We start from the raw sequence: 16,787 nt of genomic DNA on the forward strand, positions 1-16,787 counted from the left end.
TTTATTAAAACTAGTATTTTCAGAGTAATGTATGACTTCATTCTTCTTTAGAAGGAGATAGCAAGGATATCACATTCCTCTGACATTCTTGATACAAAGCAATATCCTGATAATAATACATTTTTTAAGACCGGCAAAGCTTTGTGTTTACTCATTCCTTCTACAAATATTTCTTCAGAAACTCTTCTGCACCAAAAATTGTATAGATGGGCCTAAACATAAATAAGACAGTCCTTTCAGTTACAGAGTTTGTACTTGAGAGGAAGAAGTAGTCAAATATCAAGATCTAGTCATTACACATTATATATGTGTAAATATATATAATCACGTTGTATCCCATAAATACACTACAATACTATGTTCCATTTAAAATTAAGAAATAATGATCTGGGGATATAGATCCATGATAAAGTACTTTACTAGCATGTCACAATCCCCAGGTTTTATCCTTGCCTCTGCAAAAATGTATCAAATAAATATGTATTTACTTAAAATAATTATACATTGAAATAAGTTTGGTGAATCTGGAATATTAGGTTTTTCAATGAACCTATTGTTCATCAACTCAGTGCTCTCAAGTTCAAGTTATTTGATGGAGGAGACAGGTAACCTAGCTTGCTATAAGACAAGAGGTATCCTAGTAGATACAACAAAGTCATTAAACCATAACAGAAATGAGATTGACCAACAGGTTCTCAGAAATAACACATGATGGAAGTAATTGGTTCTGCTGAACACAAAGAATTGCTAAAACTGACATAGCCGAGCAATTATTGATGACTTATAAGAAAAATACAAAGAATATTTAGACAGACAATGGGTTACCTTTATACAAGCAGCTCGCCCTTTCTTGGTTAGGGCTCTAAATTTTACTGCAACTTAAAGTTTTTGTACTAAGTAAATAAATTCAAAGAAAAGAATCAGTCATGAAAAAAATTCCATTTACTACACTTTGGAGTCATATTATCATGATAGATCCTACAGTTTCTTTCAAGGTAACCCGAATATCTGAGGATTGATAATCATTTCAGTTGTGATTTATGAACATTACTACATTTACATGGTTCATTTGTTCATCCAGTGATAGACACTCTTCTAGGCTCTAGGCTATAGGGGACAATATCTTTTCAAGCATGGCAAGGAACACAGGCCATAATAAAAAAGAAATTGAGGAAAGAACAAGTACTGTCAAGTGAGATTTAAGGGAAAAAAGTCAGAGACCAAGAATGATCACTTTTGACAGAGTGGTCCAGAGAAGCATCCCTAAGGAGCTAACACTAGAGCAGAGTCTTCACAGTGCATGTCTGTATGCCAGATGATTAGGACATGAATATTTCTTACCACTTGGACTCTTATACAATAGATTTTTACACAAGCTGAGCCTGCTATTCACTTTTAGGTGTCATTAAAGGAAGATTGTGTGACATTACGTGCAATGAGAAGTAAAACAAAACTATCTTTAAAAATTACTACCTAGTAGTTATTATACAAGGTTTTACTGATAAATGCTCAAGGGCCCTGCCCAGGAGTACACTGATAAAATCTGAATCCCTCAGGCAAACTGAATAGGCTTTACAGAAAGAAAATAAGCTGTAGCCCTTGACTAGTTCATCATTAATGAAGGAAAACTGTAGCCAGTCTTCATCAATTAGTTGAACTCAAAAGGAACTCAATGTGTAGCAAACATTTATTGATTTAGAATTATTTTTAAAAAAGAGAAATAAAGAAATTTAGTACTTTATAGGGTTTTTGATGAGATACATTGTTATTACAATATTCAAGCATCCATGTTACCAGTTTTAAGATTTCATATGTAACTAACTCCCAGAATTCCAAAATATAGTTATTTGTAATTTCACTGAAGTACAAATTTGAATCCATATGCCTCCTGCTTAACTTTCTAATAAATTACTTACGAAAGCACTCTATTTGTTAATGGCAAGTTTTCAGATATTTTTTTATCTAGGAACATGAAAAGCATCAGACCGTGTATGCAAGTAGTGGTTGGTAAACACACACACAAAGCAACAATTGCTGAACAAACTAGTAGGCTAAGAACACAGGTATTGGCATTCTCAAATTTATCACCTGTTCACCTCGTTTCTTTAAATAAAAAAGCACTATTAATGACCTCCCCACATCTGGGAAAGATCTGCCAATATGCTTGTGCTGGGGGTGTGTGGCTCCTTGTAATTCTGTCTTGACATCTTCCTTTTCCTGAGAAGCCTCATTTGTTTATCTCCGATGCAGTTGTTGTCCTAAGTGGGAAGACGGGTTGTTGATGGTTGCTAATAAAGCACTTTGATCTCATTTGTGTGGAAGGTGTTACATGTGCGAAGGCAGGATCTCCTGATTTTCAAAAAGAAAACACATGTTCATGACACATTTAAAAAATTATAAAGTGCTGAAGGTTCCCAGATTTATAGTGCTGACTAGCTACTGAAATCAGCAGTCAACACCTGGAAGTACCAAAAAGAAAAAAAAAGTGCAAGTTTCACTGCTTTGAGAGTGCTCTTGGACAAGAAAGAATGAAAAGAAATTGGGGGGAGTTTTCAAAATGGTATTTAACTGATTATTATAAAAATATAAATTCAAGTGTTCTGAGATACGAATTTTTAATTATGAATATCAGTAACTCTCTACAGCTCATCTGAACACAAAAAATATTTTATTTTATTTTAGCTGACTGATTAAAATTCAAAGGCTCAAATCTTTATTGCTATGTCCTGGCCAGACTATGTGCTTTTGGTCACTCTCTAGCTCATTCAAGATGTCATTTTGTTGTTAAGAGAAATTAGGTGGAGTATGTCTGACATAGTACTTGCTTCATAGTAAGTGCTTAGTGTTTTATTTATATAAAATGCATATTTACTATCAGACAATATGAGCAAATAATTTGGAAAGCCCAACTCAAACAAGTCACCATTTTCCCGGGCAATATCATTGATCTAAAATCTCTGTGAGGTGGTAGGAAGGAAGACAAAGAAATGTGATGGCCATTTTACAAAGTTGCTAAATGAAGCCAAGAATAATTCCATTTCTTAGGAAATTTGCAGTGGCAATTACAAGGAAGCCAGAGCTAGAGCATAGCCATGCCTATAGCTAGGCCATGCCGTCCTTACAGCAGAAAAAGAATCCATGCCCAGGAGATGCCCAACAAGAAGGGCCTGCCCTATATTTAATGACTCTCCATTATATGAAAGGCAGGTCCACAGAGAATGATAGAGAGGTTAATGAGGTTAACAAAGCCTCAGACGGCTGATTGCAAAGGTAGACCATTTGAGTAATGTTAGGATGATCAAAATGCAAGCAAAACAGAAACAAAAAAAAATTAAAGTAAATGCACTTCAGACTATTCAAGACTTGCTGCAAGGGCTTACAGGACAAATATTTCAGGATTCAAATTCCAGACCAAAATAATCTTGTGTCTAAATGAAGCAAACTGGCACTTACACAGTACTGAAAATGTAACTGCGTCATCAGTTTTCTTATTGCTTCAAAACACTTGATCTTTTTCCCATTACTTTGGGGATCGCGGGCATCCAAAGCAAGCCTACTTTTGACAAGCAATTACCAGGGCAGATGGGAAAATAGCCACCCTACCTCAGGGTGAGTGCCCCCATTTTGTTTTACTTGAAACATCACTAGCCATGAGGAAAATAATTCTGCTTAAAAAGCTATCTGCATTTTCCATCGTGACACCTTTCCCACTGCCATAGAATGTTGATGGACAATCTCCCAGCTGCTTTTAATGCTTCCCACTTGGAAAGTATTATTTATTTGGGCTAGGGACCAATGTAGTAGGTGTAAGTCATCCTGCTCTATTTAAGCAAAAACTAATGGAATTTTCTTGGGCTCTCATATGAACATGCACTGCACTCACATTTTTTGAACATGAGCATAGGTTTATGCTGCAGTATTAAGTGGTTTTGTCATGCTGTATTGACCTAGATAACATATCAAAAACATCGTGTATCCTCTTATCTATCTATTTATTTATTTATTTATTAAAGATTTCGGTCTCTTCCCCGCCACCGCCTCCCATTTCCCTCCCCCTCCCCCAATCAAGTCCCCCTCTCTCCTCAGCCCAAAGAGCAATCAGGGTTCCCTGCCCCGTGGGAAGTCCAAGGACCACCCACCTCCATCCAGGTCTAGTAAGGTGAGCATCCAAACTGCCTAGACTCCCACAAAGCCAATACTCCTCCCACTAAAAAAAAAACAAAACTCAAATGTATTTAAATTAGGAAATATTGAATAGTGATTATATGATAATATATAAATTAGTAATGGGGTAAGCGTGCATAAATTAAGCATTTGAGAATTCAAATTCATTTTGAATTCATTTTGCCCAATGGCGCAGACATTGTTTAATACTCTGAAGCAGTCAATTATCAAACAAAATCTCCATGGTGAGGATGTTGGCTTCTAATAAATGAACTGTAAGGCATCTGTCACATAGGAACCTCAAAGTAGTCTCTGACATCCTTTAAGTGTTGCCATGAGGATATGACACAAGCACCATACAACTTCAGATTTGAAAAAAATAAAAGCTGAAATTCTATTAATTGTTTCTGAGCATGTGCTGTGCACTCCAGGCAACTGGAAAGACACAGAGGAGAAAATCACATAGTTCTTGGCCCCGGTGTGGTTCTCTAATAAGAAAGAGCAAGAGATCTCTAACTGTCTTCCCACACAGGCTATGGCGTGTGCAATGACGTGACTATGAGCGTCATATAATGAGAACAATAAGACAGGAAACATTGACACTTATCTCGAACCGATGAATTGAGTTAAAACATATTTCTATTTTATAACCTCTGGTTCTGAAGGTACTCCACAGTTCATGTGATAGTTCACCCATCTTTTGTTGTGACAATTTCAGGGTGACTTCCCAAATGCCAATTGTCGCAAACCTTTATCCGGAGACTTTTATGGAAGAATTAAAACTCAAGGATTTCATAGTAGTAAGATTGTAAATTGTTTATTTTCCTGCCTTGCTATGGTTTGTGCTCTCCGTCTCCTTCCCTAGGAGTTTATACATCTTAATTGGCTGATTAGCTGATAGTCTGCTTTCACTAAAGTTTGGCCTTTACACATGCAGGATCCGCAGCACTCGGGAACTTGTTAAATCTGTAAGCTCTCGGGTCCCACATCAGACTTTACCGAATCAGATAGTCTGTGGACATGCCAACTGAAGTTCAATCTTTCCTTCAACAAACCCTCCAGGGTATTGAGGTATACATCCCATCAAGTTTGAGAATCACTGCCTTATAGGAGCGAAAGATTACCACAGAGGCGTTAGGACTGACATCCCAAATTGTACCCTGAAGACCTTCCTATTTATTTTGAGATGGCAATGAATAATGGAAACATCATGAAATCTTTGTTACAACCACTCAGAGGTATTTATATTCCAATAAGGCCCCAGAAGCAGTGTTTCACCCCGAATGACACAGCTTCCAGCTGCAGGATTTATGCTATGATTAACCCCTGTATAAGATGTGATAAGAATGCTCAAAGCAGGCCTCATTATGTAGTCTGTCTCTGACCCTTGAAGTCTTAAACAAACCGACGATCAATTCAGGAATTTACAGGGCAAAATTCAAACACTAGTGAGCAAAGAAGTCATGTGGCCTCTCCAGCCCTGGCCCTCTCGGTGTTCTTTCTTGTGCAGTGTTCAGCTTGTGGAAAGGACTTCGCTCACCTGTTCCTATGGAGCAAGTCCCCTAACCTGTCCACCTACTACTTCATCCCCAGCTAGAAAGGTCCTTGTTTTTGAATGTCATACTTCAAGGCTTGCTTATTATGCTCAGGTTAGCAACAAAAGCAAATAGCTGTAACTTCTCTGGCCCTAAACCTCATTTTCCTTGTGAAAGATTTTAATCAGAAATACAATGCAGTAAATTACATCTTCTTTCAGCAATTTAGTTTTTAACCTTGTTGTTCAAACCAACTTCTGTTCTTGAGGTTAATGTTGTTGCCAGAGGTGTCAAATGAATATTGGAAATTTTACAGAGAAGAAGACAAAAGACAACAAATAAGTACAGAGGAGAATAGAACCAAGGGTTGATTGAAGGCTAGAGATAATTTGACTGCGCCATGAAAATAGCAAATACAAAATGAATTAGACTTTTTGCATCAGAAATGTCTAACAAGCAGCTTGTTAGTTAAATAAGGCTCTCAGTAAAATCTGTTCTTCAAATATAACTCCAAACACTTCGAAGATTCACCATTTAGTTAAAGTGAGGAAACAATTCCCTTGGGGTTGCTACCTTAGTATAGTGACAGCAGGCAGGCAGCTTGGAAACAGGCAGTATTCTCCAGAAAACAGAAAAAGAGACATTTGTGAGGGATGATCTTCCCCACATGTGTTTCTAAAGTCACACTGGACAAGCCATCTAAGTTCAACTTACCTTGTTCTAAGCAAGCATGGCAAGGAGATGTTCCTATTAAAGATTTAAGGAAGCAAGGCGTCGTATCCATGTCCTATAGCAATCCAGCAAAGATGCAAAGCATGCAGTTCCTGGCATTGAGACGCACACACACACACACACACACACACACACACACACACACGATTGTACTGGGCATATATCCGCTGGTGCAGAGCCAGCATAGGTACAGTCCAGACCATATCTTCTATCATCTAACTTAAAGACTCTGAAGATTTCTCTATGATATTGAATGGAGATGGTTTAGGGGAGGAACATGGATCCTTAAAGGACCTGGTTTTGAGGTTAAGCTAGATTGGAGTTTTATTTTGTTCATTTTGCTTTGTTGTGGTACTGAGTATTGAAGCCAGAGCCTTATACATGTTACCACTGATGTATACCCTCATCTTGTTTAGATATTTTTTTTTTAAATAAGACCACACTGTATTGACAAGGCTGATCTTCAACTCCATATGTAGCCCAAACAGGTCTTGTATGTTGTGATCTTCTGGCCTCAGCCTCCTGAGTAGCTGGGATTAGAGGCCTGTGTTAACAGGCCGACCCTGAAGGGAATTTTGATATGACAAGCTTAACGTCCCAAGGGCAAGTCAAGTGGTTCTGTCTATATTAGATACAATTGGAGAAATCCGGGTACTCTCTGGGATACAAAATGGGATGATACCACAATGGGAATAAACAAATGTACGCAAAATAGCATAGGGCTTATCAAAGGTATTTCATGACCATGTACACCTCACTACTCAACCAGAGTCTTGAAAATATATGGGTTGCACAGGTTGCTAAAAACAACACTCAAAGCAAGTTATATAAATGGTACAGAAATTAAATATCCTCAGGGAATCAGTAAAAGGAGGACAGATATAAGGATAACATCTAGAATTAGGAAGCTATTTGGGTTTAGAAAATGAAGTTCACAAAATGGCAACATAAAGGCATAATCAACTCTACTGGCCACTTGAAGCTGGGTACCCTAGGGGAGAACTTGTGCTCAACACTTTTTTGTTTTGAGACACAGTGTGCCTGAGAAGATTTTCCCCTAGTTTTCTATAGGCAATATCAGTCAAAGTTGCTGCAAATTAAGAAGAATGTTTTAATATTGTCCTTAAATTTAGATAATTTACTCCGACACTGAATGGCTGATACTGGTCAGTGATTAGAGTAAGCACTAACTCAGGTATAAAAAGAACTAAGAATTTTTCTTGTGAAAAAGTGGATGACATGTAGTGTGTAAATAATGAGAACAAATGCAACAATATTTTGGGGACCTTAAAGCATTTAAAGCCTAACACATTACAAAAAGAGCTCAATACTGATAAATGTAAAATAATACATTTTACGAAGCTTTATCATTCTGTAAGTTGGTGTGGATCATAAAATATGAGAAATAAAAAAATAGGGGAGTTGAAAGATAAGTGTGTGCACATTATGTATGAAGGATGGAGATTGAAATGAATGAGAAGAATGGATAGACAATGTCTTGAATAATGATGACTTTGATGAGTAGTTATCATACAAACCTGTGTGCGTCATAAAATATGAAGAATATTAAGAACCAGAAAAGTCAAAAGACAAGTCTCCTCAGAATGAGATACAGAATGAAGGAAGAGAGGAATCCAGGGAATTGCACAGAATAATGATAGCTTTATGACTTTTTCACTCACTGCCCTGGATCCTTCATAAATATAAGCTATATAGAAAATAAAAGTGCAACAAAAAACAAGGGACAGATCTGTGTCTGTCATAAAATATGAGACAATAATGCCAACCAGGCTTGACAAAATAAAAACAAAAATAATTGAGTCTAGTACAACTGTGGAAAGATACAATATCCAGATTAATGTGGGCAAATAAAATGAGTGAGCCTAGAATTGTGTTACCTAAATAGAGTCAGCAAGCACTAGCTAGGCATTCACATGGCAATCACGACTGTCTATGACCCCAGTTCCAGAGGATCCAATGCCCTCTTTTGGCTTCTATAAACACTGTGCTCATGTGGTACACTTATATACATGTAGGCAAAATACTGAGATACATAAGAATTATAAATCTTAAAATAAGCTGTTACTATAGGAATGAAGAGGTTTTGTTTATTTTCCTTATTGTTACATTGGGTTTAGAATCAGATTTGTCTGATTTGTCAATAGTAGTTCAAAATCTAGATCTCAAGGACTGTGGGTTTCTTCTATGTTATAACAAATAGGATTTTAACATGAGAATGGTTGAGAATCAGACACGGTATAGCAGGTGTTAGTGTTCAATTTACAGGTCAATGATCTGTATCGCAGAACTAGGAATATTGGTCTGGCATCTCAGAATATACAAAAATTCTGATAGCACTAATTATACTATTTCCCTTTGTGTAATACTTAATGTCTTGTAAAACATGCTGCAGACTGTTCTTGGGGAACTCCAAATAAGTCCTATCAACTTGACTTAGAATTAGTTTCTCAAACTGCAATAGAATTTAGAAATGAGGTTTATTGTCTAAAGCAAGCTGAGGTTGCTACCTATCTTCTTCATCTGGAGATGCTTTGGTTGTGTAGTTTCTGTTCTCAGAGGCTCTTCTATTACTATTAGCTTTCAGGCACTTGCCTCGAGTGTTGATTATATTGAAAGAATATAAAATCCCAGGGTAAAGTTATTAAAGTTAATCAGAAAATCTTGGTCCAAAAATCATGGCCCATCTGAATCTAAGATTTATCTTTCCAGCGCACCATGAATCCTATGTAGTAAAGGAAAAAGAGACCATAATATTCAAGGCTTTAGCAAAATCATTGACATTATTATTTTTCCTTGACCTTGTCTGTTTGAACAACAAAACTCATAAACAAGAGTTCAGAACTTCCAAAGCTAGAACTAAAATCTGATGAAAACTCTCCCCTCCTTATTACTCACACCTCCAACCAACAGCAGACCAAGGGAAAGTCCTAAATTTCAATCTATTCCATGACCCTAAATTAAGGTATATACTCCTAAAATGTGTTATAATTTTTCAGACAACTTTGAGCTGAAAGCAATGGGCACTTTTATGACTGTATCCTTCAGAAACAGTCCTGTTTAGGAACTAGAATAAAATATCATTTTGACCAAAAAATGAAATTTATGTGTTTTAAAGGGAAGTATTCATAAGTGCTTTACTTAAATGAGAGAAGGAACATATAATATCATTACAGAATACCCTATCTTCATTATAGGCTTCAAGTTCATCCAAGGTAGTGAGGAGAGGCTTCAGTAGATAAAGCACTTAGCATGCAAGCTGAGTTCAGGTCCACAGCATCCATGTAAAGCCAGACATCATAGCACACGTCTACAATTCCAGTGCCTCTATAACAAGAGGGCAGGTGAAGTTAGGGAAAACCACAAGAGCTAGTGGGCCACATAATCTGATGCATACAGCAGCCAATAATTAGAGGTGCTGTCTCAAACAAGGTAGAAGGTGAAGGCCATTCCCCAAGATTATCCTTGCATCTCTATATGCAAGCATAACACACACCTACTAATGCACATTATATACACACACTGTGTCATCCATTTAACTTCACTTGCTTGGTTCTATTATCTAGACATAGTAGCTTGGCAGTGTGCATCATAAGCTTTAATATATTCATTCTTGTATGCATTGATGCATGGAAAATACACACAAAAAACTGATACTGATGATTACATATAATGAAAAGCCCAGAAAGAAGAGGGATGTAAGTGGTCAAGAGGAACTTCAATCATAGCTAGAAAGCATCTGTATATTAAATAAAGTCATTAATTTTAATTTTGACAAGCAATAAAGTAAAATTGCATAAATAGAGCACTCTCCTAAGGAGATAAGTTCAGTACAGAAAAAAATGAAGAAACAGCATGTCTTCAAATAAAAGGTAAATTGAACAAGTAATGGAATATTGCTTTATGGATAAATTATGTAATAACAGAAATACATGTTCTCGATGTATCAGATAATACAGATAACATAATATTAACATAAAATGTCAGAATTATGAATGATACCTAATATAATCTCAGTGTTGATGTGTAAAAAGCTTACTATCCACAAAATACTGTTAGTAGTTATTTCTGGTTGGTGAAATGACTGTTTTCTTCACTAGTCTTGAGTGTTTTCCGAAGTTGCTACAACTTGACATCTATATTCTTATTTTATCTTGCTTTTCTGATTCCCTTCAATCTTTTGTTGCAGGCGTGCCTGTGTGATTCGAGGCCAAGTGGTAGCTGTGGACGGAACCCCTCTTGTGGGAGTCAATGTCAGTTTCTTGCATCACAGTGATTATGGTTTTACCATCAGTCGGCAAGATGGAAGGTATGCCTTTTGCTTCTGTTCACTATAGGAGCAGAGTACTGACATTTAGCCATAGGTAAAGCTACAGGAAGAGTAAGACCCATTTTCCTTTTCGCTATATCTAGAAAAGCAAATGGTGACATTTATTCCTTCTCTTTCCAATTTAGGTCAAGCCAAATTTCTCCCGTTACACTATTATTTTCAAGCCCTCCTGAAACACTGAGCATGTGGTCCCCTAATTCCATTTACAAATCTAACCTCAAATTTTAGGGACATGATGCCAATAATAAATGATGAAGTCTGGAATACATAGGCTGTTCTTTCCAAACATTTCAACTCTTTTAGAAATAGCCATGTAGAAAGATTTCCTCTAAAAGTTCGAAATCCCATCATGTTAATTAAGGGTTTCCCTGCTGTTTGAAGTGTAGCTGAGGGATAGCATGGTAGAATTGGCATGGGCAGGGCCTGCCTTTGATCCCTAGCATTACAAAAACAAAGCACCCTTCTGGGTCACCTATTTCCATAGTGACTCAACTGATTTGCTGGCAATCGTGGCCAACCCATGTAATGATATTGAGTTAATATCAAAAAACCAACCCTCTGACTTCTAATGATTTCTTAAGGTTCTCTGAGACCTGGAAAGCATGGCCTCAAAGTTAAGCCTTTTCACCCTGAGAAAGGATTTTCTCCCAAAAACATTTTTGTTGCTGTCACTTAGACAGACACTTGTTCAGAATCCTTGAGTCAATAGACCTATGTGTCCATCTTGAAGGTAGCTATTTATGACACTCAGGAACACTATAATAATAGTCTTGGGGTGCCCTAGTCTCCAGGTGGCTACCCTTAACATGTCCTACTCATAACAAACCACTTCAATACTCACAAAAGACCTGTTGGCTCAGAGCTTTATCACAGTGTGAGGGACTATCTTATTTCAAGAACCTACAATCAAACCTTATTAGTCCTGCCCACTTCAGAGATGCTAATTGCACAACTTGAGCTCGGCTGAATTTAGTTTTTGAACTGCCTGTCAAGAAAATGTGTGTAAAAATTAAAGGCCATAAAGAGAAGGTTTTTAACCTACTTAAGACAAGAAACTGGTTTCAGAGAGCTTAGAAATTATTTGTATGTAAATTACATTACTAAGCAGTCATCTAGTTATTATAACAAGCTTCACAAAGCTGTTAGGGAAACAATATTTCCTGTCAAATAGTCCATAATTAGAACTCTCTGTTACTTCAAGCGGACCTTTCTCTCATTTGGGTTGAATGACAGAATTTTGCACATTCACACACCAGTAACTGATACATGAAACTACACTCTGTCATGCCATTATCCTGAATCATACATATTACTTGAGAAAAGAATTGTTTGACTTCTTATGACCTGTCATGGAGGTGTGATTGGGCTTCAGCTTGAGTCAATGCTTCATTTTATCTTTATAAAAGAATCTAAAAGAATTTTGATGTCTAAAATATCGAAAAGATTCTATTTCCAGATGACAGACAACATTATAGAGAATAATTTTTGTTGACATTTGTACACTTTGTGTTTAAAATGCCAAGACCCTCCTCTGATGAGCTTTCTGTGAAAAGCAGGTTTATGTAAATGAGAGATACTAGCAAGAGTCCCCTCTGGCAATGACATTCTTCTTGGGATTCATAAAGAGTGCATACGTTCAAAATATGTACCCTAAATGCCATCCAGACTGTCCCATTAGCATTTCTCAGACTTAATGTGACTGTGATAAGATTTTCCTTTTATATGTCTGCTTGTTGCTACCTCAGACTAAGAACATTTCTAAAGTACAGTATCACATGTAAAATACATCCAAAAATAAAGATTATAGAAAAGCTGATATATCATGTAGATACCAAGTAAACAAAGTGTGAGGTACAAGATTCTGGGAAGGCCCTATGTCTCCATATATCAGTCCTACAATATACTGCAGTGCTCACAGATCCTGCCAGCAGCATCCCTATCTTGGGGAACTCACTTCTGCAAGCTTATGTCAAATAACATTTCTATGTGGACTACAGATTGTCTCCATTATTAACAAATTTCAAATTGACAAAACCTTTCCTAGAGACATGGAAAAGATCCAGGATATGAGACAAAAGCACAAGGAGGAATGATGATAGAAGACTGAGACCTCTGTCTAGACACTCAGATGGAAGTCTATATACTCATCTAGAAAAGGACAAGAGTAGCAGAAAATAAAAGTCAAGTCTAAAGAAAGCACAAATTTGCATTAGAGTTTCCTATATGCCAAATATGTTTATTAATGTCATTATCTTACTCTTCATAATAGCCCCTATGGGTTATTATATCTACTATTTATATCGTCTCCTTTGGGCAAAAGGCAAAACTTACTGAGATTAACACAGGTGGTGAGGATAGAGCCCAAGATTTCAACTCAGTCTATCTTGTTCTTTCAATGATTTACCACCTTCAGTATAGAAATGGAACTCATAGTCAATACAGGGCTGAAATAACTTTTACAAATAGGTTCCTGAGAAACATTAGATGTTTCAGGAACCTTCTGTCAAGGTTGGAGGATAAAGGCATTTCCCTCTGATCCACCCTGATTGATGGATATCATAAGACATCATAGAGGTCTCGATAATTTTCCACCTATGAACAGGACTGGTTTGACATCTTCTAGATTGATGAAAATCTGCAAACAACCATTCGTGGGGCTTTTACACTTACTGTCATATAACATAAAAACATTCTTAGTAATATGTAAATGGAGGGGATTTTGGATAAGAAAAATGTCAGAGAATAAGTTATTCTAAGGGAATTCTGCTTGGCATTGCAAAGGTTGACATTAATTTTAGGGCATAGATCTGCCTTCTGCTTCCATGTCAATGAGTAAGCCAGACAATATTTCCTTTGTACAGCCAGGTGGGAAGAAGGGAAATGAGAGTCAATACTCTCCAAGAAAATAGAGAAAACAGAATATTTATATGTTAAGTGTAGAGAGATCTAACTTAATTTTTATATATGTATATATATATATATGTTTTATTTCACATATATATATACATGTCTTTGTTTTATTTCCAGAAATAATGCATTCAATTACAACAGTAGCTATAAATATATAACTACAGCTCATGGAGATATAAAAATCAGCCCAAGCAGAGTTTAATATGATAGAGATGATAGAGTTAAAACTCAAACTCCATATATATATTGAGAGAGATATATATTTGAATTGATTTCAAGAACTGGACTTATTGTGGAGTCTGCTCATCTAATATCTATAGAGCAAGTTGATCCACTGAAAACTTTAAACAACTTGTGCAGGACCTGAGGAAGCTTCACTTAGTTTGGTTCTAAGTCTTTGAAATGGTTGACTAGGACACACTCACATCATCAAGGAAATCTCTATTACTTAATGACAAGTGGTTGTAGAAATGAACATTATCAACAAAATATCCCCATACCAAAATATCTCCCCCAATATTTAAGATTTATATTTGGTTGAGTAACCAAGTTTCATAGCTTAACCAAGTTGAAACAAATACCATAAGAAGCCTAGAGGAAGTTTTGAGGAGAACTCAAAAGGCAGTAACTCTTCCTGAAAGTAATCAAAAGCTAGCCTACAAGTTATTTGAATTGCAACCAAAAATGTGTAGAAAATTTAGTAGGAGAATACATCTAATTTGAGGACAACACTAACATGTGCTGATTCCTAGCTATGAACTCGACACTTAAGTGTCTTAGTTACAGCAGTAGCTGTAAACATAAATTTACCATATTGGATACATTATGAATAATATATAACTACAGTTCATGGATATTTAAAAAAAACTCAGACACAAAGTTAATATGATAGAGAAGAGACCCAAACTGAGATGTATTTAAAGTCAAACTCATTCTTCCCACAAAAAAAGTGGCTGCTCTCTTTGCTTACACTTTGTAGAAACACAATATTTCCTAGATAGCTATGGTATTACTTGGATAATCTACCTTTTGGGTCTTTATATTTGTTATTGTTATTGTTTGTTTTTTCAATAAATAAGCACTCTAGACATAAGGAGTTAAGGCTTAATGTTTGTACAAATCAAGTGCATTTGGCAAAGGACATGAGGTCAAGTCTACGTACAGGGTGATCAAAAGGAAAGATTTCTTGACAAACAGTATTGGACTTTCCCCCATGACATTTGTCTTAAACTGCTTCTATGTTATCATGAATTCACCCTCTCTGTCTAAAGTACAAGCTGTTTGGATTTTCTTCTTAAGTTCACATCAAGATTATTTCCTAACTTGGTTCTTAAATTCTCCTTTGGGAATTTGTCTTAATATTACTGCTACTTTACTTAAATGGCAACAATAAAAACATGATATTATCCATCCTTGGCTACTAGTCATTTTCTTTATCTGGAAAATTTCTTCAACAAGAGATAAATGGTAATACTTGACTTACCCTAATAAATGTCACATAAAGGAAGTGGTAAGACGTCCATAATTTAGTCAGTTTCCCTATCAGGTTTTTTAGCATTGAAGAAGTGTTTTTACTGAAAGACCTTTTCTAATGTAAGGAGATGCTTATATTGTTCCCTTATGTACTTGCAGTGCTTTGACTATTAAGGAGCATCATATTATCTTTTATCCATTTTTAAGATATAATGATAATGATTCATCATTTTGTTACTTTTTACCATATTCCACCTTTTTGAGTGCTTTCAAGTACATTACCTCAAAGACATCATTATACTTAAAAAAGAAGTGAGGTGAAACCATCAGTGCAGAATGAAATGAAATCTGAGGCTTTTATGCTCTGACACAATAGTCTTGTCAGGGACCACTTCTGTTGCGGGACATAGTTGGCTTACAGAAGAGAGTCTTCTTTTGTTCAGAGATACAGAAGAGCTGGAGGCAGAGTTGAGCAGGATAAGTTACCAATTGTCTTACAATAAGAAGTCAGAATCAGAAATCCTAAATATGAAATTCAGGCACAATCAGGAGCAGGAGATGGTTGTCAGATGCAGGAGGTTCATGCATGGTTTAGTTCAAATTTCCCTGAACACTTTTCCTGTGCTGGTATGTTTCTCCCAAAATTGTCTTAGAGACACTAATTTCTGACACTATATTTGTATCCCTGAAAAAGACATTTAACCTTTAGTTCTTTCCTTTTATACATATGTCTAAAGAATATATGTTTGCATATATTTGTAAATATATCTATATACTATATATAGTTACTTATAAAATTTTCAGGATGAATATGCATATTTGAAATACTGCAAAATTTAGCTAGTCATCCTTATATGTTCCTTAACACAAGTGAAAGCAGTAATTTCAGATTTGGCTTCATAAGAAAAGCTTACAATTATTTAGTTTAAGACAATATTAAATTGGTTTTTTAAGTCTGGTGAATATCAACTACTGATACAAAATCCCATATCAAATATCTACTGAGTGATAAAAAGAAATCATCCATGAATTGAACAGCAAGTGAATAGAGATTTATAAAACAGAAAATAAAAGTGGAAATAATTTTCCAAAAGTAAGAAATAAAGCTATAATTGAACTATTTTTAATTTAAAAATTTGTTATATTTGAACTGCTCATATATTCATCGTATTTCTCCTAATTTTTCTCCTCCTTCCCCTCCTCCTCTTTTTCCTTCTCTTCCTCCTTTTGGTTCTTCTTAGCTTTGACCTCGTAGCCATTGGTGGTATCTCTGTTGTCTTACTTTTTGACCGATCGCCTTTCTTGTCTGAAAAGAGAACACTCTGGTTGCCTTGGAATCAGTTTATTGTGGTGGAGAAAGTAATCATGCAGAGAATTACTGCAGACTCACCATCCTGTGATATTTCCAACTTCATCAGCCCAAACCCTATTGTGCTTCCTTCGCCACTTACATCATTTGGAGGGTCCTGTCCAGAAAGGGGAACTATTGTCCCTGAACTACAGGTAGGTATATTGGGCTTCAAAAGTATAAAGTTATAGTCATTAGTATGTTTAGCAATGTATTATGGCTATTTTTTCTGTCATTCTCACTGTTCCTAAAATATGGGTTCCTTGATTTTTTTAAA

At 36.0% G+C, this 16,787-nt stretch overlaps 1 protein-coding gene across 1 annotated transcript in view; it reads left to right on the top strand.

Annotated features, from left to right (window-relative positions):
* Tenm1 (teneurin transmembrane protein 1) overlaps positions 1-16,787 on the top strand; it is a 784,432-nt gene that overhangs the window by 634,754 nt on the left and 132,891 nt on the right. Inside the window, exons 18-19 of the mRNA XM_075956580.1 lie at positions 10,639-10,758; positions 16,404-16,665. Of these exons, the coding sequence (XP_075812695.1) occupies positions 10,639-10,758; positions 16,404-16,665 (382 nt within the window). The remainder of the gene's footprint in view (positions 1-10,638; positions 10,759-16,403; positions 16,666-16,787) is intronic.

Source organism: Microtus pennsylvanicus, chromosome X, assembly GCF_037038515.1.
Source record: "Microtus pennsylvanicus isolate mMicPen1 chromosome X, mMicPen1.hap1, whole genome shotgun sequence".
Classification (NCBI taxonomy): Eukaryota; Metazoa; Chordata; class Mammalia; order Rodentia; family Cricetidae; genus Microtus; species Microtus pennsylvanicus.